Below are 25190 nucleotides of genomic sequence, written 5' to 3'. Positions count from 1 at the left end.
TGCTGATGAGGAGGAATCCTCGAGGCTCGAGCTGACTGTTGTCCACGGTCCCCTCACCGGCCCCCGTCTTGCTCACCTCTCCCACTACCCCCTCACCACAGCCTGGGTTCTCTGCCTTGATCGCCAAGGCTGCCTTGAGAGCCACTGGACAGCTCGGGCATGACCACCAACCGCCTCTTCCTGGATCTTCGAGTACGGCCCAGCCACAACAGTGCCCCCAATGCCGGGGATTCTGCATCCCGTCCTCCACAAACTCCTCGCGCTGCCGGTCAACACAGTCATGTCCGATGGCCCACTCCACCTGTCAGGCAATTCAGGTCCTGTCGGCTCCATCCCCACTGCTTCACCAGTTGCCGTCAACATCCAGAACCAGTCGCCGCCCCAGCAGCCATTGCATCAGTACCCAACCGCCGCCGTCCCTTGTGCTCCAAGTCACCGGTCCTCCTAGCCGGCTCGATCGTAGGGTCCACTTCGCCACCCGCCACAGTGGCGCCTTGCATTTTCGGCAAGGGAGTGGCTGCTAGCGCCAGCGGAGCGCGGTGGTGACCATCGCACTTGAGGCAAGAGGAAGAAGACGCGGGCTCCGGGGAGGAAGCATGGCCCTACCCCGAGTCGGGTTGGGCTCCTCCCGGATCGCCTTATCTCGGTCCAAGGGTGGGCTTCTGGCCCGCTTGAGAAGGCCCGCTCCGGAGCCCGTCTTAGCCATGTCAACGTCCACAATACGCGGCCCACTAGCTCGAGCCCGGCGCTCCTTTGGGCCCGGCCCAAGGCTCCACTCGACTCGGCGTTCAACTTGGATTCGGAGCGGAGTTGACTCGCTCCCACCCCAACAGGCGCCGAGTTTGGGGCGAGAACCACCTTCTCCGGCGAGTAAAAGCTTTCGGAGGGCTCTTTTCCGCCGGTGTCCAGAGAGACGAGAGCCCGGTCCATGGACAATTACGTCGTCCCGGTCCCCCCTCGGGAAAACTCTAGACCTCTTCCCAGGCACTTCCCTCACCTCTTTCTTTTCCCAATTCCTTGCTTTCTCGTGAAGAAATCTCTCTGAAATCTTGATGGAAACGTACTCGTTCGAATCGATTTGGTTTTCTTGCGGTGGAAGGCCTGGATGGAAGCGAAGTGCTCCAGAACTGGATGGAAGGATCTCTTCCAGGTACCGCCACGAAGCTTCTCAGCTTCTTCTTGATTCGTACGCCGAGGTGGGTTTCAATTTCCAGCTCAGCTTCGAGTTCCATATTGATCCGTTCATTTTCTTTAGGTTTGGAATCTAGGGTTTCTACTGGATCTTGATATTGTTCTTTTCCCATTTGCAATTCGTTTTGGTGTAATGTTTGGTTGCATCGAATTGGTTCTTTTTTTCTTGAATCTGACCGCTGGATCTCGAGCTAATTCTTTTTCAGTTTGTAAGTTGTTGCAGTACAGTATTTGCTTAAATGTTGATTCTTTCTTTCTTGAATTTGACTGGTCTCTTTTAATCCGAGATTCTGAAATCTAGGGTTTGACGTTTGACAGGATCTTGATATTGTTTCCTTCCTGTTTGTAGTTCTTTCTAATACAACGTTTGTTTGCCATGAATTGGTTCTTTATTTCTAGAGCTGGTTGGTTTCAGTTTATGCGAGATTCTGAAATCTAGGATTTGACTGGATTTTGATTTTGTTGCATTGAATTGCTTCCTTTCTGTTTTTAATTCGTTTTAGTTTGATGTTTTCTTGCATTGAATTGGTTCTGTGTTCTTGACTCTGTCTGCTCTCACTTTATGGAGATCCTGAACTCTGGTGCTTGACCCAATCTTGATATTGTTCTTTTCCTGTTTGTAATTTGCTTTTAGGATAATTTTTGCTTGCATTCAGTTGGTTCATTGTTTCTTGAATTTGACTGGTTTTCTTTATGTTGACATAGATTAGGGCTTTTGATCATAATTACAGTAATGGGTCTGATAGCTGTCCGACTCATGTAAGGGTCCTACCTTGTCTTATTTTCTAGCAGTACTCTTTGAATTTTTTTGCTTCTAGTTGAGGATTTCTCTGCAATTATTTTATTTATAAGTTAGTCACAAAATTTTGCCTTTCAGATGGCTCGAATGGCTAATGCTTTCAACCAAGAAACGTCAATATCTTATGCGAGGTCAGTGTCTCTCTCTCTTTTTTTAATTAATAAAGTTTCATGTCCTTTTTTAAATTTTTTTTTAAGGGAAAATGACATTAGAAATTGAACTCGAATTTTTTTGTCTTGTCCATCTTTGCAGTTTTTAGGATTTATTGAAGATCTGCTTCTTGTAGATGTTTGTGGATAACCTATGAGCACATATTTGTTTTCGTATGTTTCTTGTATTTTAGCTTGGGTGTGTTGATCGACATCTTTAGTTATTTTATGAATGGTAATGGGCATATTTCATGAATGTTAATGGATATAATCATGATAAATTGTGCTGTCCTCTGATATAGTATTTTGCTCCGCAAATTAGGCCTTATAGGAATTTGGCGCTTCATTGTTGCAATTGTTTTGTTCCTTCTGAATAAAATCAGACATCCTAGGATTAGGGTAAGATAAATCTCTTGAGGCTATTTTGAAGATTATTTGTCTATGTTATCTTGAATTCTGAGGGTTGCACTGGGAACATACCAGGAAACTTAAAAGGAAACCACGACATTAAGTAGCAAAATGTCAAAAAACTTTTTGGTTGAACAATGTATCTAAGCCACAAAGCAAGGTCTTACACTTATATTTGTTTAATTCCAGAAAGAAGATGAAAGTTCATGGAATCTTTTACGATACAAAGTAGTGCCATTTAGCTTTCCAATGCAATAAGAAAGATGGATTTTTTCTGCACTAACCATATTAGTATACAAAATCTCGAATAACAAGTCTCCATCTTTTTCTTTGTCCTTATTGCTAATGCCAGGACAAAACTACTTCTCACTTAGATAAGGATACTACAGCTTCAACCAACTTTGCAATAGAAGAAAAAAGAGCAAGAAGTGCATGGATACCTGTTGCATGTGTTCAGAAGAGGAGGTCCATAAAACAACAAAACTTGAACTAACAAGCTTTCACACTACACTCTGGAGCAAGTTATGCTGAACCGACTGGAATCGGTCCGTTCAGCCCGTTCCAGTACAGCATATAAAATCGGTTTCGATCCTATCTGGGTTGGAACCGATCGGTTCCATACTCGTACTCGGTTCGCACCGGTACGTCGGTGGAACCGACTTTGCTGCGCGCTGTGGCCTTTGACCACAACGCACGACCTTTTTTCTCCGCGACCGACAGCGCGTGGCCTGTCTTCCTTTCAACCACATCGCCATGCATTTTTCCGACAACGCGTGGTTGTCCATTCAAATTGAGGTTGGCCTCTTCCCGCTCGGCTATAAAAGCCGAACGAGGAACACATTTCAGAGGTGAGGCAAGGGAAGGAAAGGGAAGGAATTAGCCAAAAAATATTGAGGAAGGAAAGAAAAGGGTAAGGATTAGCCCAAAAAATATTGAGGAAGGGAAGGGTATGGATTAGCCAAAAAAAGACGAAGGAAGGGAAGGGAAAGGAAGACATCCAACAGAGGAAGGAAAGGTGGATCGAGTAGGGATTCTGCAGAGGCCGCGTGAAAAATATTGAGGAGGTGAGAGAGCGTCGTTTTCCTTCCAAAAAAATCCAGCAAAGGCTAATTAAAATCTTTTTCCTATATTTTTTTAATATATCTTTTAATGTGCTTAAAAAAATGTCAAAAATTGCCAAAAAATAGAAAATGATGCCCAGTGTTTTCATTTCATTTTGAATTTTTTATATGTCATAGATTTATGGACGATGTGCATGGTGACATTATTTTTTTCAGAATATATATAGTTTATATTTTAATAAAAAATAATTAAAAATTAATTTTTAATAAAAATAATTTTTTTATAAAATAGTAGTACGTTGTACATAATTTAGAAGTCATTTTAGAGGCAGAATTTTTTGGTAAATTTAAAATAATTAAAAAATTAAAAAAATAATTTAAAATTAAAAAATAAATTAATGTCCTCCACAACGATTTTATCAACAGGATACCTTTCAGAGCCAGAGTTTCAGCGAGAGATCCAAAAGTTCTTATGACTCGACGCACATTCCTCGGAGATTGAGCATACAAGACTATAACACCGCTTGGTTAGAGGGATGGATTGTTTGCCTCTTTATTATGCTGATGATCTGGATATCGACAAGAAGCATCGCCACTCGATCCGATTTTAGATATTCGAGAGTGCTTTAAATATATGTAATTGATTGTATCTTAATTTAAAGAAATTTTATGTTCTTCATCTCATAATTTGAATTATTTGGAAGTAATAAGTTGCATTATCTAGTTTAAACCTTTAACCTAAATATAGAAACATCAAAAAAAGTCCAAAAGTGAGAGAACTCCCCCCCCCCAAAAAAAAAAACTGATGCCCCAAACCAGCCAAACCGGTACGGTACTGGTTCGATTCGGTACGGTACTGGTACCCACCGGTACGTCGATATAGTCGGTACGGCAGACCTTGCTCCGGAGCATATTAACTTATCTCTGTACATATGTTTCTCCTTTTTGAAGTTGTATTCCAAATTATCTCAGTTCAATCTTAATATTTAAAGATTTAAAAATTATCATGATCTTCTACTTTATGTTATAAGTCTTAACACCATGCAAGAGCAAGTTATGCAATAAATAATTTGAACTACACTTTACATTCATTTCAAATTATTATTAGTATACATTCATTTCAAAATATTATCTTTTTCTTTAATATTGAGTGTCAACCGGAACAATATGTATACACTATGTAGTATTCCAAATCATCTTCAGTGATCTTTTAAAGCTGCACTCACTGATGCTGACATTTATGTTATCCAGCCAAGTTATAGCTGATATATTTTCCTTTTTTTAAAAAAAATAATAAAACCAAAAATTAGTCTGCCATAGCATTGTATCTCCTGTCTCCAATTGTCTTCTGTACCATGTTATTTATATCTTGTCCAATGATTTTATTTGCATGCTGATGGCACTTCAGCTGTATTTTCACTTGCCAAGGACTTTTTCCTGTGTTCTACAGGATACTATTAACCTTTTGCTATTAACTTTTTTGCAGGGAAGGAGTTTTAGGACTGGAATTTGACATGAAGGTTGACCTTTGGTATTTTTGAACTTTATGTTGGATATATTAAAATGGAAGGCCTTTTCTTTTCTAATGTATATGTTTTGCTGTTGCCAGTTCTGCTTCCAAGTCTTATATAGCTCAACATGATCAAGCATGTTACTATTTATGGGTAAATTGGGGCTGGTTTTTGGTGTTGGCTGTGAAACAATCTCCAAGCCAAAGTCTCAAATTCTTATTTTTGCCTGTTTTGTAAAATTTCTGGGTATTGAATTATCGATTCATGAATGTTATAATTGTCCATCTAAGTCTGGCGCTGAATATATACTGTATCTAATAACAAATCCAGGATTCCATAACTGACATTTCAAGTTCCGGATGCCAATTCATGCTATTTAATAGAAGAGCTAGACTGCAAGATTGAGTTGGTGCTAACTGGCAGTAGTTGCTAAATTGGTTCGTTAGCATGCGTCAGAGTTTTTGAGCCCTCTTCAACTCTCGAGAAAGATTATTTAGAGTTATAGCCCATTCAAGTTGCTAATATTAACTATGGATAATCATGTCCATGTTGCGGTTTATCAGTGAAGGCATAAATCACTACCACCATTATTCTATTCTAATGCTTAAGCCTGCAATTCTTTTTCTTACTAAATATTGAATCATCTGGATGAGTATTAAAATTCATGCTTTCTCTCTGACTAACCTGAGAATAGTTATAGTGGGTGTGGATTATTATTGGCTTGATAGCTCATGCAAAATGTAACTATTCCGTAGCTGTTGAGTTAATAGTGACAAGCTTAGACAGAAGTACAGAATGCATCAGGAAAACTAAATGTAGTTCAATGTTCCGTGCATTCAATTTTCCAGCACGGTTGCAGAATTGTCAAGAGCATTAACTTTTGTTACCTTGATCATTTTTTTGTGCATATAATGTTTTATAAATCTCTTATGATCTCACACTTATTTTACCTTGTATTCAGAAAGATTGAGGTTTTTGATTAATTGTGTTTGAACTCTGTAGGGAATCTATCTTGCATCAGTAACAAGATCAGGATGTTTAACAGTGCATGACTTTGAAACTCTCTATTGTCTAGCATATGGTCCAGCATCAAGTAAGTTTCCATATTATGATGGACATAATCAGCTGTTTGATGCAATCTTTTTAATTATTTAGTTTTATGACGAGATGATGTTCGATATGCTTATATTTTTATGAAAGTTATCTTCAAATATTTCTTAATCATGTAATATTCAGGACTAAATCTCAGATTGACAAGTTGGTTTCTTCTTTATTTTTTTTTTGCCTAAAGTACTTTGATTATCTAAGACTGCAAGAAGTAACTATATACTTGTTGATTAACCGCTTGATCCCCAATGCTTAAGCTGTTAGGGAGTGGGTCAACAATGTACATTAGGTCCCCTTCTCATGTGCAGGCTGGACTACACATTTGGAGATAGAAATGAGTAGAGGCACGAGACAGGTTGAAAGGACAACTGGATTAATTAATTGACTTGGAGGGGACTTGAACCAAAAATTTCGTGTAATCATAGCTTCCATACCATATTAATTGACTATTTGATTCCAAAATCTTAAGCTGTTAGGGAAAGGGTCAATGATGTATGAGGCTTAAAACCAGCAATTACAAATATTAGCAGAGATTGCACTTTGAATTAGCTAGTATTATAATCTCCAATTCCTTGTTTTTTTTTGAATTCTATTGTCATAGTAGTGTGAAATAACTTATGTCATGTAGGAAATATGCAATTAATACAACTTCAAACCTAAATACAGATACATGCTTGTGTGGTATTAACATTATGCTTCCATTATCTTGATGCTGTATATCTAATAATCATCAAAATAAAAAGGTCTCTAAATTCAAATCATTGAATTCTAGAAATCTTGTTCTGGATATTATTCAGTTCTCCACTATCTGTTGAAGCCTTTCAGAAATTAATCCTTTTACAATCTCATTTCAGGCTCAAATACATTTCAGCCTATGCCCTTCTTGCTTCCAATCTCCAAGCCCTTTTTGAACTTTTGGACCTTTTTTTTTATCGATTATATCTCTTCATTGACTCATGATTTATGTTTAAGGATCAGGTAACATGGTAAGAAGATATTATAGAAGGCACAGAAATGTTCATCTGATTTAGTCAAACCTGTAGATTGCATCATAACAAAACTTTTAAGTGTCATCTTCTGTGATAGAAAATATATACAGAAGGTATTTAGCTTAATTAGTCAAGGATTAAGCTATGCTGCAGAAATGTGAAAACACAGGATAGCATTGAAACATCCTGAGAAAACTAAGTGACTCCATGTCTGAAACTTTAAAATGGCTGGAATAAAATGAATTTGGTCACAGTGACACTGCCTTTGTGCCATACAAACCTAAACTGAAGAAAGAATTTTGTGCCAGTCAGAATCATCATATGTCAGACAACATAGAACTAGAAATCCTTATAGAGTGAAGCCCAAGAAATTTGAATGGATGCAACTTTTCTTCGAATCAGGCCTCCTGATATGGGGTAATGAGGTATATGTTCATTGAGTTTTTCATCTTCTTGCAAATTCAGATATTTAGGCCTATTATGATTTTGAATTTTATACTGGGATACATTCAGAAAGAGTAAATATTGTACATTTGGCAGAGTCCTAAAACCAACAGAACCTGATATACATGTTGGAATCCAACTCAATTTAAAGGCTAAAGCTGTTACATTTTGGGCCCGATCATCTATATAAATCATTCTCCCTCCCACTAATTATTTCATATTGGACTAAATCTCACACTTGATCCTTAACAAGATAGCTGCTTATAATCATATTTTCAAAGAATTTGCTAAAAGATAGGCTACATATTCCATGCCTTAGATATATATATGTAGTAGTACAGCTCAATAATGGTACTTATGATGTGGTTTGTGAAAGTCAAAACTCTCACCAGGACTGATATCAGTCTAGCTTCACTTTGTGTAATAATTGTTTTTCAACAATTAATATTAGCTGTATGTTTTCTCATATATGATTTTATGTGAAAATTTTACCTGTACTTATGGTACAACAGTTTGCTGGAAATATGCATATTTTATGTTAATTCAGTAACCATTAGACATATTTGAGGTTGAACATTATGGGCTAGGTTTCTATTGGTTCTTGACAGGTTTATTAGCGGATGAAGTGAAGCCTTTGCTACATATTTCTACATGTCTGCCATTAAATGTTGTTCGATGGAACCCAGCAAATCAAGACGAGGTCTGAGTGAGATGGTTCATCTTATCCCTGATGCATGTTATTGCATCTTTCAGTTATCTAACTTAAGAATCTGTTTGGTGCCTGCTATTGGTATCCAAAAAAAAAAAAAAGAGAAAAAAACTTTTGTGACATCAAATGGTTAAATTGACCTTTCATTTTTTTTTGACCTTATATATTCGTCAGTTGAATGCTAGTGGAAAATCGTTTAGATGTATTATATGCATATTTGCAAGTCGCACAAATCTTGATAGAAAGACCTATTTCATGATTACTAGTGTAGGGCACATGCAATGTACGAGAGAGCAACTATCAGGGACAGAGCAATGGGGCTCCCCATTTATGGGGGCACAATCCTTAAGGTTCCCCAAAATCCTAGTATTCACCTTGGCGCAGCTCCCTGTCCCCTTGAGTTAGGCACCCCTACCACACATCTATTAAAACTTAGGTGGGCCCCTTTCCCTCTCTAAACCTCCACATATTTGTGCATTCCTTAAGATTTTTTATAATGGCAAAAGAATCAATGGTGGATCAATTGGATTTGTTCCTTGATTTTCTTGTTTATTAGAATTTAAATTCCATATGGAAGTTAAAATTCAATCTGAATTGCATACTTTTTAGAATAATAAATATTTCTTGGCTTGTGAAAACTGTATTGTTAAAGATTAGCTATTGTAGTTCCTCTAACACATATATCTGATTTTGATCATTATGGCACTAAGAGATGAGCTTCTGTGATTTTGTTTGTTTAGATTAACTAAATGCTTAGTATTATGGTATAGTAGTTTAGATCAATTATGATTTACATGATTTAGAAGAAATATACCATCATATAAATTTAGATCTTTAATGAACTCCAACAATCTTTTGTTTAGTTGATTGTTAATAAAGTTCTAAATATTTTTAATTACATGTAAGTTTGTTATACGTATATGGTCCAAATAATAACCATTACTACAATTTTAGGACTTTTTATGATGCTAAATGCATATACAACAAACAATAAGTTTTTAATTGTTATATCACAATGGTAATCACCATTATGAACATTATTTAATAATGACAGTCATTCAAGCATTTGAGAAGGAAACCATTATGTTCTGACAACAGAGCTAATAACATATTACTTTTATAGCTTTTCTCTAATCATGGTCTATAGTAAAACAATAATAGCTTATCATATTTTAGAACATGACTATTATAAAACCGAGGCATTTACATAAATATTTCATTCTTTCCCTCCTTTTTCATAGTTGCTTCCTGGGAACAATTAGTGGCTGAGATTTTTTATATAGCTTGATACTTTTGAGTAGAATCTTGGATGTTGTGATGGCCTTGGGTGCATATGGTGCTCATGATAATAAGGAAGGATGGTTGTGATCTCCTTATCTAAACATTTTTTATGAATGTTTACTATGATAGTCTCATGCATGTGTGATGCTCAAGGAAAAGCATGGATGGCTTTGAGCTTCCATGATCGAAGTCCCCCCCCCCCCCCACCAAAACACCCTCTTCTTCTCTTGTTTATGACACTTGATAATAAGACTCCAGTTTTGGTTATTAAACCTATGCTATTTTTCTCTCCTAAAAGAGAGCAAATATAACATAACCAAAAATGCATCTAGTACTTCAGGTGTTGATAGAGAAGTGGCTAGATTGAGATTCCCAAATAATTTCCAATTATGCCCCCTCTTCTCCTTTCCAATTATCTAGAGGTGTGCAAGTTCCACGCTCCCCCCTTCTTCGATTTCCCTGTTGAGGTCATGTAAGAGGAGAAATGACAGCTTTGATTTCTTTGTTTAATCAGATATCATTTATGAGAGAAATGGATGGCTGTGGTTCGTCCATTTGATTAGATGTTATTTAGTACTTGAATGAGAAAGGGACCGATGAAATCCCTATTTCTTTGCCAGAATGCGTACATATTCTTATACTTTCTACGTTTGCACTGCATGGCTTCCCTTTTCATCCAGCTGTCCATGAGATAGTCCATTGAGCAACTGATGGTTGCCTCCATAGAGTTTGCTTTTTATATTCTATCAATGCTTCTCTATGCAGCATTTGTTCTGGAAACTTAAGTTTTTTCCTTTGATTTAAAATCTGAGGAATGATATTTTGCTGCAAGTAGAAATCATAAATAAGGTTTAAAGCAAGATTCGCCGTCTCGGTACTGGTGCCACACTAGCACAGTATCGGTACGGTAAGGTGTGGAGTTTTTTTGGCGTATTGAGTATCGATATGCCACCCGTAGTGGATATCGGTACGGTATAGTAAACTCCATACCGCTCGGTTCGGGCCGGTATAGCGTACCATGGTTTAAAGAGTTATGGAACAAGGTCCTGTTATGTGTAGGATTTTGAGTAGGCACATACTGAGCTAACATTTTGCGGTTTCCTCTCTTAGCTTCTTTGCCCAATGCTGGGTGTTCAGTTTGGGGGGTGGAGTATTAGCATAGTTTTCAAACTTGTTCTACAAGGAGTGAATGGTCATCTTATAGATTCTATTTCTTATTTTTAGTTAAATTCATATTAGATATTATGTCAAAAGCGCAGAACAATATTCTATAGTAAAAATGGACATACCTAGCATGATAATTTTTTCGTGAATTGATTAAGGTGAATTTACATTTGCATTGATATTCTCATAATATAGGATTGGTATGTTTATGTTCATATGTAATATATACCATGGACAAATTTGTTCATTAGTGGTCAATGTACATATATTCGCAGCTATCCATTTGTTAGTCCTGTGTTCTTCTGTCCATTTGTTTTTAAGGATACTTGTCTGTGTTTTGTGAACTTGCAATGAATAAAGACATCTTCATGGGAACATACTTGCACACCTTCAGCCGTATATGTAGTGTATGTGTGGATGTCAGTTGGCATGTCTATCCATCGAAAGGTTGCACATGTACTTCTATGTACGCATCAATATTGGTGTTTCTGCCCGTCAGTTAATTGTCTTTGGTTTTGGTTTATCTATTCTCAATTAACAATTGCAACAAGGTTGAACCCTAACATATTTGCAAGTTTATGTAAGCAATCATGGACTGGCATGGTGTACTACATGCTTTGTAAGATCAGGAGACTAATTTGCTTATCACATTTCTGCAGGTTGCTTGTGCATCTAGACAAGATGATAAAATTATGCTTTTTGATATCGGTTATATTTCATCTGAACCTGTTGAAGTAAGTGATATTAATTACCTTTGGTTATTGCTAAAAAAAAAATCTTTGGCCGACGTGTTCAGTTCATGCTTTACCTTCTAATTTGTTCTATCTCGTCTCATTCTAAATTTCAGTCTTCTTATTCTGGATATTCAACCCTGTCCATTTTCCCTTGTCTGTTAATGATGCCGAACTCCTTAGGCTACCAAATTAATGGAAGAAATTAGCATTATAAACCTTCAAATTTTATTCATTTTTCTCATCACAGTATTTCTACCTTTTTTTTACTCCCTATAATTGTATCTCAAAGGGTTCATAATTATCCGTTTTGTTATCATGCATTTGATGCATGGCTATAATGTGATGTTTTCTTTGTATTGGCAACCAATATAGGTGTTTGAGAAAGGGAAATCTAAGTTTTCTCGACACAGCTGTGAACTGTACAATGGTTTATCTGATATAGCTTTTGCCTCTGCTGACAAGTCAAGGTTGGTAACATCTTCTATCATATTAAACTTCTGTATAGAGGTTTACTATAACTGATTCTACTTAATTTTGAAGTTCATTCAAAGATCATCTCTGAACTATGAGACTAGCAGCTGGTTCTCACATTCCTTTTTTGCATTTTTTTGCTAATTAATTTACTCCTATGTGCATCTCCGAATCATGAGAGTTCTTATTTTTTTAATTTTTTAGAAGGATATATTTTCATATTTGAACATATCTCTAATGGGATTGAACTTCATTCTTCAATATTTGAACATATTTTAAAAGGGATATATTTTTGTTCATTCTATGCATGTTCAACTCAATATTTGAACATATTCTATGCATGTTCTTAGTTTGGTTAGTTTGAAACTGATTTTTTTTCCCTTCTCTATATATCTATGTCCACACATAATCATGACCATTGTCCTTAAGTTCAAGAGTCTCTATGCTCTTTATTATTTCCTAAGGAACCTATTGCTCTGAAAAATCAAGTTTCCTTGCTAATATTGATTCAGTCATGGCTTCCATGGTCATGTATCAACTGTCGTTTTTATTTCAGTGAATATATATGAGCACATTATAGATTGTCATGCATTAACAGGTAATTCAATATGGCTTATATTCTTCTCTGCTTTAAAGATCTGTAAAGTTCCTTATTTGATACAAATTTTGATAACACGGTTATATTTTATTTTCATTTCCCCACTATTCACCAATGTTTCCTTTCCTAATATCATTATTACTTTCATTGGTGGGTTTAGATCTGCAGCATTTGCTTTTTCAGCAACATACTGGTATTGGGTCTTTTGCTGGCATGGTAAATTTCTGAAGAGACCCTTTAACAACTCCATAATTTTGTATTGTATCACATAAAAATATATGAAAATGGATGAAGATTAATAGGTTTAATAAACCAATGCAGAAGAGTCCAGACTGACAAGTAGCTTACCACATTTTGTAACAATGGACAATTTAATATTTTTTTGGTCAATAATGGTAGTTATGCAAGACCAATTTTGAGACTTTTGCCTACTGTTCCAGCAAATAGACTAGATTTTCCAAAGCCAAAACAAAATTATCATGTCCATTCAAAAAAGTAGTTCTGCAGTGTATACTAGATAAAGCTTAAGCATTAGGAGCCCATGTCAATTGATTATACCATTCTTAAGAAAATATAATTAAATGCGTATAGGTTTTTGACCAGCAGAGTAGCTTTCCCTAATAAAGATAAAGTTGTAGGTGCCAAGATTATTTTGATCCTTGTAGACCAAGATAGTGTCAAAAAAGTACTAAATACACTAGGATGTCTATTATTGTTGAACAATGGTACCAACAATATTAACATAATTAACTTTGATAATGCCCTCCTTTTACTCCTTACTCCTTGGTCTTCAGACGCAAATCTAGTGATAGCTTAAGTTTGGCCTCCAACACGTGAAAATGGGTCGAAATCGTTTCAATGCAACTCTCTAGAGAGAACCACAACTTGTTTCTTTTTCTCCTCCTCCTCCTCCTCCTGCTTCTGCATGTCCTCCATCTTCTTCTTCTTGTTTCTCCGTTTTCTTCTTTTGCTTTTTCTTCTTCTTCTTCTTCTTCTTCTTCTCCTCCTCCTCCTACTTTCTTGCCTCTTCTTATTCTGCAATGTATGTTGGACAAAGTTTAAGCATTAGGATCCCATGTCAATTGATCATACCATTCTTAAGAAAATATGCTTAAATGCACATAGGTTTCTTCGATCAGCAGGGCAACTTTCCCTAATAAAGATAAAGTTGTAGGTGCCAAGTTTATTTTGATCCTTGTAGACCAAGATAGTGTCAAAAAAGTACTAAATACACTAGGATGTCTATTATTGTTGAATAATAGTACCAACAATATTAACATAATGAACTTTGATAATGCACTCCTTTTACACCTTACTTCTTAGTCTTAAGACACAAATCTGGTGATAGCTTGGGTTTGGCCTCCAACACTTGAAAACGAGTAGAAATCTTTTCAATGCAACTCTCTAGCAACTCTCTAGCTAGAACCTCCAACACATGAAAATGACTCAAAATTTTATCAATGCAACTCTCTAGCAACTCTCTAGCCAAAACTTACTGCTGCTTCTTCTTCTCCTTCTCTTCTTCTCCTTCTACTGCTTCTTCTTCTTCTTCTTCTTCTTCTTCTTCTTCTTCTCCTTCTTCTTTTCCTTCTTCTTCTTCTTCTTCTTCTTCTGCTTCTTCTTCTCCTTCTCCTTCTTCTCCTCCTCCTTCTCCTATTCCTTACTCGTTTCTTCTCCTCCTCCTTCTCCTATTCCTTAACTATAAGTGGATTTTTGCTTTGGGCAAACTAGATAAAAAATGGTGGCCCAGAGCACGAGGCTCCCATCATTGTAGGCTTTGGGGAGGGCCGGATGTATACAACCTTACACCTATGTGCAAAGAGGTTGTTCCAATGCTTCAAACATATGACCTTTAGGTCATAATGGAGCAACCTTTCCTTGCACCGAGGCTCACCATCTTATGGGGATGAATTTTATCTATTTTAAATGGTGTTAAATCAAACCTTATAGGAAACGTGACATGAAATATTTTGACCTCTTACCCTTGGGACAAATATTTTGACCTCTTACCCAACTAGCTTTCTTTAAGAGAATGAAAGGGACAAAAAGCCAGACGAGTGCCTAGCAAAACGAAAGAAAAGCAGAGGGATAGGAGAGAAAAAGGACCAGGGAAAGAAACAAAACAATAGCTTCCAACAGCTTACAGCATATTAAGATTTACAAAGAGGGGAGCAATCATTATAATCTGGTTAATGTTATGCGAATAAATTTCTATATGATTGTCTTTGATTTTCTTTTATCTGTTTCATAGGTTGCTTGCATCTGGCTTAGATGGTGCCATCTACATATGGGATAGGCGGCTAAGTAATCTTCCATGTCTTGAGCTTACAACTAATTCACAAAGCCAAATTAATAGTATTGTTTTGGACTTGGAAGACCGGGTTAGTAGTGCTGATTGCAGCCTTTGTTTTCTCTGTCATAGATTTACTATATGCATTTTCCTTAAAATGGTTTGATGAGGAGTTTGTTGGGTTACTTATATCCTTTCTTTTCATATTTTGTTTGACAACTTCCTTTGTATGATTATAATTATTAGCTAGAAATTTCTTCAATTTGCTTGATATTATCCAAAATTGTTCTCGACTTTTTTAAACACTCATTCTGAATATGCTAAGATATTTCTAAAATTCAAAATTGTCATTGAAAAGGTCTTATCAATTAGGCTCTCTAAGATACATCACCTAGTATTATTCATCACTTAGCATATTAACAGAAGGTTCATATTTTGATCTTACACAAGCCAATGGCTTTTTATGGGCATGACTATTTATGGACTAATAGAGAAACTTTATAGTTGAATCCTGTTACCATACTTATGATTATATGCCTATGATCAATCTCGAAAATGTTTGCTTAAATGAGAATGATCATATCTTCTTGTATATGGTGGAACATCTTCATAGTCTTAACATTGTGATAGACATAATGGATAGACACTTAAATTCCTCATCATTTAAATTTGTAGGAGTACAATGCTCTTGATATCTACTTGAGTATTATATTATACTAGAAAAATATTTGGAATGTCTTGAAGACCTGAAGTGGTTTGATCTTGTAGACACTTGAATTAATACCCATGTGCTTTTGTATTATGTGTGTCAAGCCTAGGATTTGTAGAATTCCTTCATACACAAGTATTTTTAATGTTTGTGAAGATCCTTATATGTTGTCATTGAGAACTGTAGATTGTATTTGGGGCAAGCAAACATGGGACCATTTATGCTTGGGATCTTCGTGGAGGAAGAGCATCATTTGCTTTTCAAAGTCATAATGAGGTACACAGCTCATATAACTATAACATCGATGTCTTTAGTATTTCAATATGGTCTTCAATGTTTCAATATGGTCTTCATTATATTACCCTTGTATTCATTCTTTAACACATGATAGTTGACAGCCTGCTTGTATAAAGGGTCTTGAGCCTTTGCATGTACTTGTAGGCAAGGTTTTAAATTCCGTGGGACGGGGCTATCTCGGTTTTTCCATAGAACGTGATGCACCGCCGTCTCGCCCCGTCTCGACACTTGGGATGGGAGATGTCCCAAGACGTGCTGATTGGGGTGCTGGGATGATGGCTGGGTAGTCTTGTGTCGACACATGGGATGGTACCACGTCTCAGTGTTCCACGGGATATCCTGTCGGGACTTGAATCCTTGCTTGTAGGTGTCCAAGCCATAAGTTAGTATTGTCGGCATTTAATGCAAATGTTAGCTGCATATGGGAAATGCTGATTTTACTGGAAATGTAAGAATGTAATGTCACAAAAATTGAATTTCCCACATAGTCCACATTCGATCATTCCAATACTATATTGGCGTGTTGCAAAATCAAAAAAGGATGATATGGATTGTCATCTGCATTATTTAAATCAAAGGTTTGGAGTCGGGCGGCCATCTGTGGCCAACTCGAAAGTAGTGAAGCCTTGGCGGATTTTTAGGAATCAGAGGTGAAAAGGAACAGAAGTGGTAGAGTTGGGTTTTGTTTAATATTTAGAGCCCCAGTAGGCAAAAAGTATCTTTTCAAGATTAAAACTATGGTAAATGTCCATACTTCTGAATTTGGGATTGGTTTCACATGCATGGAGATCGTTGTCAAACACTGTTTTTTCTCCATGGGCATTCCATGTACTGAATACTATAAATTATTAAACTATAGTGATCAATGCTTGTTCCAATTGTTTTAGTTGGCTCTGTGAGTTACCCAAGCATTCCTATGGAGGGCTACCTCATTCATGAAACATAGTGATTTTGCATGCAACTTTCAAATTGCAACGATATGTTGTTTGGTGCTTGCATACTAAAGCAATAATGATTTTATATTACTTGATAATTTTTTTAGGTGAACATTAATTATATAACTCTTTTCTGCAATAGTGGTATACTTTTGAAAGGGTAAGATGCTTTGTAACCCAAAACCTTAAAATAGCTAACATTCTATTCAACCACTAGAATTTAAAACCTTGAGTAGTGGACTTCACTACTAAAAGTGTAAATATTCCCATGAATAATGCTGTACCACCCATAAAAAGTCCATCTTAGAAATAGAACAATGTCATGTAGGGTAAAATGTTATTACACATGGGCAAGTGTTGATTATATTAGTCGGCTCTCTACTACGACTCTTTTGAGCTTTTTCCTTTTCTTATTCACTTTATTTTGATAAGTAAAGATTGTCTTCAGCATTATATGTTTTGTAATTTTTAAAACATTCTAAATTTTTCATCAAAATTTTCCACTAGGTGTATTATCCCCTTTTGACATCTGTGAAGTTACCGTCACTGTTGGGGAAAATCACATCTTTAAAGGTATGTGAAAGAAATATCAACTTGTAATTGTATGTCTCTCTCATAGCTTGTTGAGTAATTTGATTCTATGCTGAGTGTTTGTTACTTTGTTTCATCTATCCAACACACATCCAGACCTTTAAAAATTGTCAATTTTGGTAACTCAGCATATAATATATGTTTTCATGTTGTCATTAGAATTTAAAAACATGCGTGTGCATGTCTACATTTGCACCACCTGCTTGCTGCAATACGTATAAAACCAACCAACTAATTCCAGATTTCAATAACGAAATTATAAGTCACACAAATATATATTTTATGTAATTTTACCATGTGAATTTATGAAATTGTAGGGTGTAAATTTTTTATTGCATGAATTTGGGTTTTTCTTTTCTTAAATGGAAGGTAAGAATCAAAATTCAACTTGTGCACACTTAAACAGACATTATAATAGCAGTTTGTTAGTTAAGGTTGTAGCTCTGTTTTTTTTTAAAATTGCTATTTGCTCTTAAAAGAGTCCTTAGTTAATTTGTTTTGTAGTTGGTAAAATTTTCATTTGGTCTAGGAAATAGAAGGATACTAAAGTGTAAAATATATTTTAAAAAGGTTTGAACAACCCATGATAAACATTGGAATGTAACTCTAGTGAAAAAGTGGCAAATGATCGGAGAGGTATTAACAAGTAGTAGAATATGCTACTAAAGCTTGGATTTGTTAGTTGGTGTAATTGTACTTTTGTTGGTGCTGATAAAAAGCATTGATGCATATTTTGGAGAAGTATCCTCTATTTTATTAATTAAGAATACATGGAATGTAATTTTGGTGAATGGAAATGAAAATGTGAAGACTGGTGACCAAGAGATCGAACAAAGTGTTCGATTTCATTATTTGGGCTCTATTATACAAAAATAATGAGGAGATAGTTGAAGTCTTGAAGATATATGTAATAATATTAGAGCTGCTGGGATGAAGTGGCGAGGTGCATTTAGAATATTTTGTGATAGGTGCATACTTTGGAGACTTGAGTGAAAATTTTTAGGACAATAAGGCCTGCCAATTGTATGGTTTAGGGTGCTAGCAATAAAGAAAGTACATGAAAACAAGTTGATTATGACTGAGAATGTTAAGATGGATATGTGATAAAACTAGAAAGGATAAAATAAAAAATGACTATATTAAAGGAGCTTTAGGAGTTGCATAAATTAAAGACTGTGATGGAAAATCGATTGAGATTGTATGGATATGTACAACAAAGATCTAATGAGGTTCCAAAAAGGAGAGGCATGTTGGTTTGTATTGAAGGTTGTAAGAAAAGAGGGTTGAGAAGATCGATGGTAACATGGATGGAGGTTGTGAGGAAGGATATGGAGAAACTTGGAATAACATCAAAGGTAGCTGGGGAAGATGATGCTAATCATTGAGGTTGACTCACTTAAAAATCTTAATTGAAGTGTTTTAGTGGCAGCTGCGAAACATCATGTTTTAGAATTTGCACCAAATTAACAAGCCTTGGCAATGCAAAATCTTGTTTCGGCATATGGGCCATTTGGTAAAGATTTTCTGTGAATCCTGCTGCAAAAAAACATGAAAGCTATCGTTAATTAGCTTGCATGCAATCTGGGCGATTATGGGAAGAGGGAATCTTGGACTGGTGAATTCGTCATTATATAGCTTTACCTCAAAAATTGGCCCGGGCAGGTGCTGGGTACCATGTATTCACCAAGTAGCACCCTGCATCACGTTAGCAGAATATATGATGCAAACATTTTGTGGTACTGTGCATCCTGTTAGCAGAATATATGACACAAGCATTTTATGGTGCGTTCTCCCAGAGTGCTTGGCACCCACTAGAAGTTTGTCAAAGTGAATCACGACATCACCTCGCTATGTAACCATTTTGCCTGCAAAGCATCGGAGTAAACCAGTTGCAGAGAGCTCTAAAATTGGCATATCAACTGCTGGCCCAAACATTATTTAAAAGTTACATTTCAATACAAATAGCAAATTTATTCTTGAGCTAACAAACTGTAAAATAGTTGAGAATACATGACATACATCAGGGTCGCTATATGAACATTCCTTGGATAATGGCCTCACTAAACTATTAAAATTGTGTTTACTAGCCTATCATCCCAAGGTCATGATATTACATCTTGTCAACCTATTCTAGCATTTACTCCTTGGGTACATGCCTTGATATTCTTGAAGCAGGTTACTAGATCCACCTGGCACACCGAGTTGGACTTTGTGGCTACTTGAAATTATGTTTGGAACCATGTTATGGATGGATCCTGATTTTAATGGTGTAATGTTGCTCTGAGCAGGTCCAATTATAATTTGTTCTCATCTATGCGGTAAAATGGCATGGTGTGGGCTTTAGACATGCACATTTTACTCTTTATCAGCATATATTTTGATGGAAAACAAAGCATATATGCACTTTTTTCCCTTTTCCATAATTAATGATTTTTTTTTTGCATTCTCTATTTAGATGTGTTATAGTTTGTACAAAATGTACATTTTATACCCTCATCACTTTTCAGGCACAATCAAACATCACGCCAAAGGAAATTCACTCGATCAGCTTCAATCCATCTTGCTCCTATCAGTTAGCATTCCATCTAGATGATGGTTGGTAGGTTCTTGGTGGTTCTTCATCTTCAATTTACTTTTTCCTTTGGAATTATTCTAGTCTTTATGATGATACTTATTTTTGTGGGTTACTTATTACATACACTACAATGTTTCAACACCCACACCTTCCCCCCCCCCTCTCCCTCTTTCTCCAAAGAAAAAAAGACAATCTCATTTCGTCAAGCCAACTGATATTTTTGTTCTCTCCACCAGTGGAGTCATGTTGATAGTTCTCAAACAGCAAACTGCTTTGGTGATCCTAGTTAGGTCTACAAGCTTCTGCTTTTGCCAATACATGACACAAGGTGTTCCTGCACTATTATGTTTGATTGAACTTTTTTATTTAGCATTGCATGGTTTTTGCAGGTCCGGGGTCTTGAATATTGGGAGCCTTAGTGTGACACATGTGCATTGTCCTCCTGCTTGGTTGTAAGTGAAGTTTGAATCTGTTCTTTCATATCAAGTGATATTTTGGAGGTCATATGAATATAATACAAGTTATCAATTACTATGTTTTTGTTTTCTTTTGTTGTGGAATTAGGGATGGCGTGGGCATGTCCACCAGTCCAAATTTGAGAAGACCGTCTTGGCTGCCAGCATGTTCGGTAAGATCTGCCAATATAATGTATAGGTTCAACTACCATTCCAAATTGTGCTGAAACAGATTTCAACTTAGTCTTGCTAGTATAAATCTAGTGTTTTATAATAGTCTTCCATGATGTAATGTTGTAGTCACTTGTAGAATCTCTCTCTCTCTCTCTCTCTCTCTCTCTCTCTCTCTCTCTTTCACCCACCACCACTTCATGCTTTGAAACTGCTTAAGTAGTATAATACACTAGCTCATGAATGAGCAAGCTTTCCCCAGCTCCCTCTTCTTTTCAAACTAGAGATGAATCATGCAATAGAAGCACCCATTGAGAAGGTATGTTAGAAGCTTAGTTAATATGAATGTCAAAGTGCCAATTCCCCAGTGAAAAAATTATTGGCATAATAAAAGTGGCTAGTGATTCTTAGAATGATTCTCGAAAGGTGGATTACTTTGTGTTGTAACTGTGTTTAACTTGTTGTATGTTATATTAGAACGAAATAAGTATATCAATCAAGCTTGCTTCTTTAAGTCATTATTAAGTTAGTCTTGGACTTCTATTTAGGGTATGTTTGGTTGCAAGGAAATCCACAGATGGAGAAGTGAAAATGTTTCAGAAAATCAGTTATAAGCTTTCCAAATTTGTAAACTTTTTAATGAACTATACAAAGGAAAGCTAGATTTTCAATGGAAAATTGGTTTTCTTCCTTTCTAAGCAAACATACCCTAAATCTAGTAGTATTTCATCTTTTTAAGCTTTCTTTTCTTTTATTAAAAAAACACGGCATACTAGTTTGGTGTATGGTATGCCATACCATATTGAACCGGGTGGTATGGGATGTACCGTACCGGTTCAGTACTAGTACATGGTACGAGGGCGTACCAACATTTGGTACGGAGATGGGCCCAGTACCGAGATGACGTATCTTGGTTTGATGTCTTAGTGACTGAAGCTAACAAGATTATCTCTACAATCTTCAAGATATTTCTTCCCTTGGTGTTTGAATCAACCTGTTTTGACATTCTTAAGGCTAGTGAATGCTTAGATATTGGCATGTTATGTTTCAGGAGACATCCTGAACTGCAGAGCATTGTTAAAATGTAAAAGTAACTTCAGAAAGGTGTCCTAGGAATCTTGTAGAATCGAGACAACTCTTTTTGGTTTGGCAGTGTAATAAAGAGCACCTAGCTCTTGCTCCTATTTCTCAAAAAATCTATCAAGCCTTGTGCTGATTCATGTCGCCTTGCAGAACTTCTGCATGAATATGCACTTCCAGCCAGAATAAACTAAAATTTGTGATCTGTTTAATTCAACTACATAACAGAGCCAGAAAGTGTATAGAGTACACTAACATTAAAATCCTTTCTTAATCTGAAAAAGGAAGTCTTGCAAAACTTTTTTCACGCTATGTGCAATATATTGTCGTCATATACCAGGAACCATCTACATATAACAAAAGGCAATCAGAGCTCTATATTCAGTTTAAAACAAGCCCTAAGAAAATCTCTAAATTTGCTGTCACTCAAGAAATTGATAATCTACAGGCCGCTGCTCTGGTGTTTTGTGGGTATATGTATATGGCTTAGAATCATGCTTTGTAAACCAATTGTGATGCTTGTCGTGGGATCACTAATCGGTCCATGCTATTATCGGATGGGCTGGGTAGCTGGTGTCAACTTTAAGATGCAGCATCTGGGATATGCTTGTAATTATTCATCATTAGCATGGAGAGATCTTTTAGATTATATGCACTGTAGTTCCAATGATCCAAAATTTTATTTGGAGCATATAATCTGAAGTTCCAACAAACCAGAGTTGGAGTATTAAATACTAAATTGCTAATGCAAAGGAATCTGGTGCTGATATTTATAGGGTTGATGTTGGCTTGACAACTACTCATAAAATCTGCTAAATTCTTTCATGCAAAAACTGAGTTTTGCTCTATAGTTGATGCTGTTTGTTTTTTGTGCTTGGGCAGCATGCTTAACAACAGTACTAAACAACTTCAAAAAAATTAAATAGTTAATACAACAATTTTCCAACTTCTAGTAAAGGTGACAAGTAACAACAATCAGCGCTTTGTGACTGAAGAGAGCATTTATATCTTGAAGAGGACAACTATTATGGGAAACGCAGCTAATGATTTGTGCAGATCATACTATTTTGGAGAACTCAACATGGAAAATCCATAGGGTAAACTGATATCTGATGTGTTACAGTCTCATGTCTGCTCAGCTGTCACCATGCATGCACACAGTATTTTGTAGGAATATGCTACCTCAAAAGCTCAATATATCTTCTATGTCCAGATCTATGCGGTAGGATCTTCCTCTGGTCATGGGATTTATCTGCTTGATTTCTATCCAGACACAAGCTCCGCATGCCATGTAGATTTTGAGTGAGTACAATTAAATCTTACTCCCTTCTGTGAAATTTTGTTCGAAGAGGCAGATTGAGCTGGAGGACGTCCCTATCAATTGCTCAACATCTGCAAGTAGTTATCGATTTGCCACTGCAAATGATTTATTTATACTAGCAAGAGATTTAGCTTAGGTGCATGTGTGTGTTTTAATATGAAAAGTGAATTTGCTATTGTTGTTTTTTTTCTTTTTTCATCACCATCATCATCATTTGTGTGTGTCTAGACTCCAGATACTTATTCCTTCTACTTGTCAGGGACGTACAATGCATTTCTGGAGAAAGTAGAGGAACCGTCCAAAACAAATTTGTTCCTCTATCACAAAATGTTTTGTCTTGTGCTGCTCATCCCTGCAATGGTACCATCATAGCAGGAACTAAGGTTAGGTTCGACAACATGATTATTTTTTTTCCTTTTGTGGAAAGACATTGAAATAAATGAAATTCATGACATTCACATAATTTTCTAGCTGCTGAAATTTTTTGATTCACCAAATCGCTGAACATGTGTTATTCAAAACTATGCTTATTTATGTACTCAAGGATTTCTCATTTACGTGCTCCTTCATAATCTTTACTGTTATCATGAGCTGGTACAAAAGATTTCTAAGTGAATAAAAGATTAATGATAGTATTTTCCCATAAAGCCCATATTAGTCTGGATTTGGCGTGAACATCACTTTCTTCTTTTTTTTTGTTTCTTGTGTCTCTCTCCTTTTGGGGGTGGGGATGGTGGGAATGGTAGGGTGCTATTTCTTTGATGATTGTTTCTTGTCAAATCAGCTTTTTATATGGATCTAATGCTTGATTTCAGCAATGTTCTTTACTGGTGATCTCTCAAAAGTCCCACACTCTGGAAGACTAGGACTGTACTATGTGAAGGCTGGTCAACATTGTTCATTGTAGTTGAACTGAGACACTGCGTCAGCGTCATGTTGGGTAAGCGAGAGCACGCACATTCACGTTTAAAAGACTACCCATGTAAACGAACATGGGGGGATTATGAAGACGTATCCCCTTGTAGGCACCAAGAAAATTGCTACATGGAAGGATGATGAGCACGCAAACTCTTGCAGGTACCAATAAATATGCAACCTGTCTGTCTTGACTGGATGAGCTGCTACATCGTCGAGTCTGGTTGGCAGCAAGGAACAAATGGACGGTGATGGACGGTGATGTTTTTTATCAATTTTTTTTTAGGATCCAAACATGTAATTGCATTTCGCTGTGGGAATAGCAATAAATTAAGATGGTTTTTTTCTAGCAATAATGTGACGATGCATGCCTAAAGTCCCGCTTTTGAGGTTGGAATGTCGTATGGTCGGTGGCTTCCAACCAAACAGGGCTTTTGCTGACGGAATCGTTGGAAAAGAGTAGGAACGGGGGAAAGGCTTCACTTTTTCCATGGAGAAAAAGACTCGTCATTGCAGCGAGATTAAAAAAGTCAACACATAGGACGAACATTTTATTGGCATTTCCAGCGTTGACAGACTTGTCTCGTTTAGCACTCGCTACTCATGGTGGAGTTTTCTATGTTTGCTGCACCTTTAGAAGTTAAGCTGGTAAGAAACTTTCATAAATTAGTCCCTTTAATGGTTCTCTGTGTGCGCGTATGTTTCGATAGAACTTTAGTTGTTGACTTTCTTTAACATCGGGCACGTCAAGCATTTGTGTCACGTAGAAGTGTTTGCGTTGGTAACTTATAAACAGTTTATAAGAGAAAAAACTATAGAGATACTTCTTCAAGTTTTGAAATTCGTTGCAATTAAAATTGATCTATGTAAAATTTGACATTTTTTGGGCCCAAGTCTAGGCTATAATCAGCTTTAGTAAAGCTGTTGTAATGTTGCCCAACTGTCTGTAGTTTTTCCAGCGTTGACAGGCTTGTCTCGTTTAGCACTCGCTACTCATGATGGAGTTTTCTATGTTTGCTGCACCTTTAGAAGTTAAGCTGATAAGAAACTTTCATAAATTAGTCCCTTTAATGGTTCTCTGTGTGCGCGTATGTTTCGATAGAATTTAAGTTGTTGACTTTCTTTAACATCAGGCACGTCAAGCATTTGCGTCACGTAGAAGTGTTTGCGTCAGTAACTTATAAACAGTTTATAAGAGAAAAAATTATAGAGGTACTTCTTCAAGTTTTGAAACT

The 25190-nt window shown here is 36.5% G+C and overlaps 1 protein-coding gene across 10 annotated transcripts; it reads left to right on the top strand.

Annotated features, from left to right (window-relative positions):
• Nucleotides 1-790: 790 nt before the first annotated feature.
• Nucleotides 791-24331, top strand: LOC103711385. 10 transcript variants are annotated; one of them, XM_039117493.1, is made up of 19 exons: nucleotides 798-984; nucleotides 1100-1196; nucleotides 1897-1950; nucleotides 2069-2121; nucleotides 5095-5128; nucleotides 6122-6212; nucleotides 8247-8359; nucleotides 11473-11547; nucleotides 11920-12014; nucleotides 14868-14997; nucleotides 15802-15891; nucleotides 17355-17420; nucleotides 19946-20037; nucleotides 20403-20465; nucleotides 20578-20641; nucleotides 22933-23021; nucleotides 23300-23423; nucleotides 23856-23980; nucleotides 24066-24331. In XM_039117493.1, exons 1-18 carry the CDS (start codon nucleotides 929-931, stop codon nucleotides 23904-23906), a joined length of 1437 nt encoding a protein of 478 aa, XP_038973421.1. In that variant the 5' UTR covers nucleotides 798-928; the 3' UTR covers nucleotides 23907-23980; nucleotides 24066-24331. The 10 variants fall into 10 exon arrangements, with proteins under 10 accessions (XP_038973428.1, XP_038973429.1, XP_038973427.1 ...); XM_039117491.1 differs by having other exon boundaries at nucleotides 799-984; nucleotides 24118-24331; XM_039117494.1 differs by having other exon boundaries at nucleotides 801-984; nucleotides 8268-8359; nucleotides 24118-24331.
• The last annotated feature ends 859 nt before the right edge of the window (nucleotides 24332-25190 follow it).

This window comes from Phoenix dactylifera, unplaced genomic scaffold (genome assembly GCF_009389715.1).
Source record: "Phoenix dactylifera cultivar Barhee BC4 unplaced genomic scaffold, palm_55x_up_171113_PBpolish2nd_filt_p 000237F, whole genome shotgun sequence".
In the NCBI taxonomy this organism is placed as follows: domain Eukaryota; kingdom Viridiplantae; phylum Streptophyta; class Magnoliopsida; order Arecales; family Arecaceae; genus Phoenix; species Phoenix dactylifera.
This window is presented reverse-complemented; position numbering and strand designations above follow the sequence as displayed.

Coding starts and splice junctions, on each gene's coding strand:
- LOC103711385 (XM_039117493.1), top strand. CDS start 929: ATGGACAATTACGTCGTCCCGGTCCCCCCTCGGGAAAACTCTAGACCT. Junction 985..1,099: donor AACTCTAGACCTCTTCCCAG/GCACTTCCCTCA, acceptor TTGCGGTGGAAG/GCCTGGATGGAAGCGAAGTG. Junction 12,015..14,867: donor GCCTCTGCTGACAAGTCAAG/GTTGGTAACATC, acceptor TCTGTTTCATAG/GTTGCTTGCATCTGGCTTAG.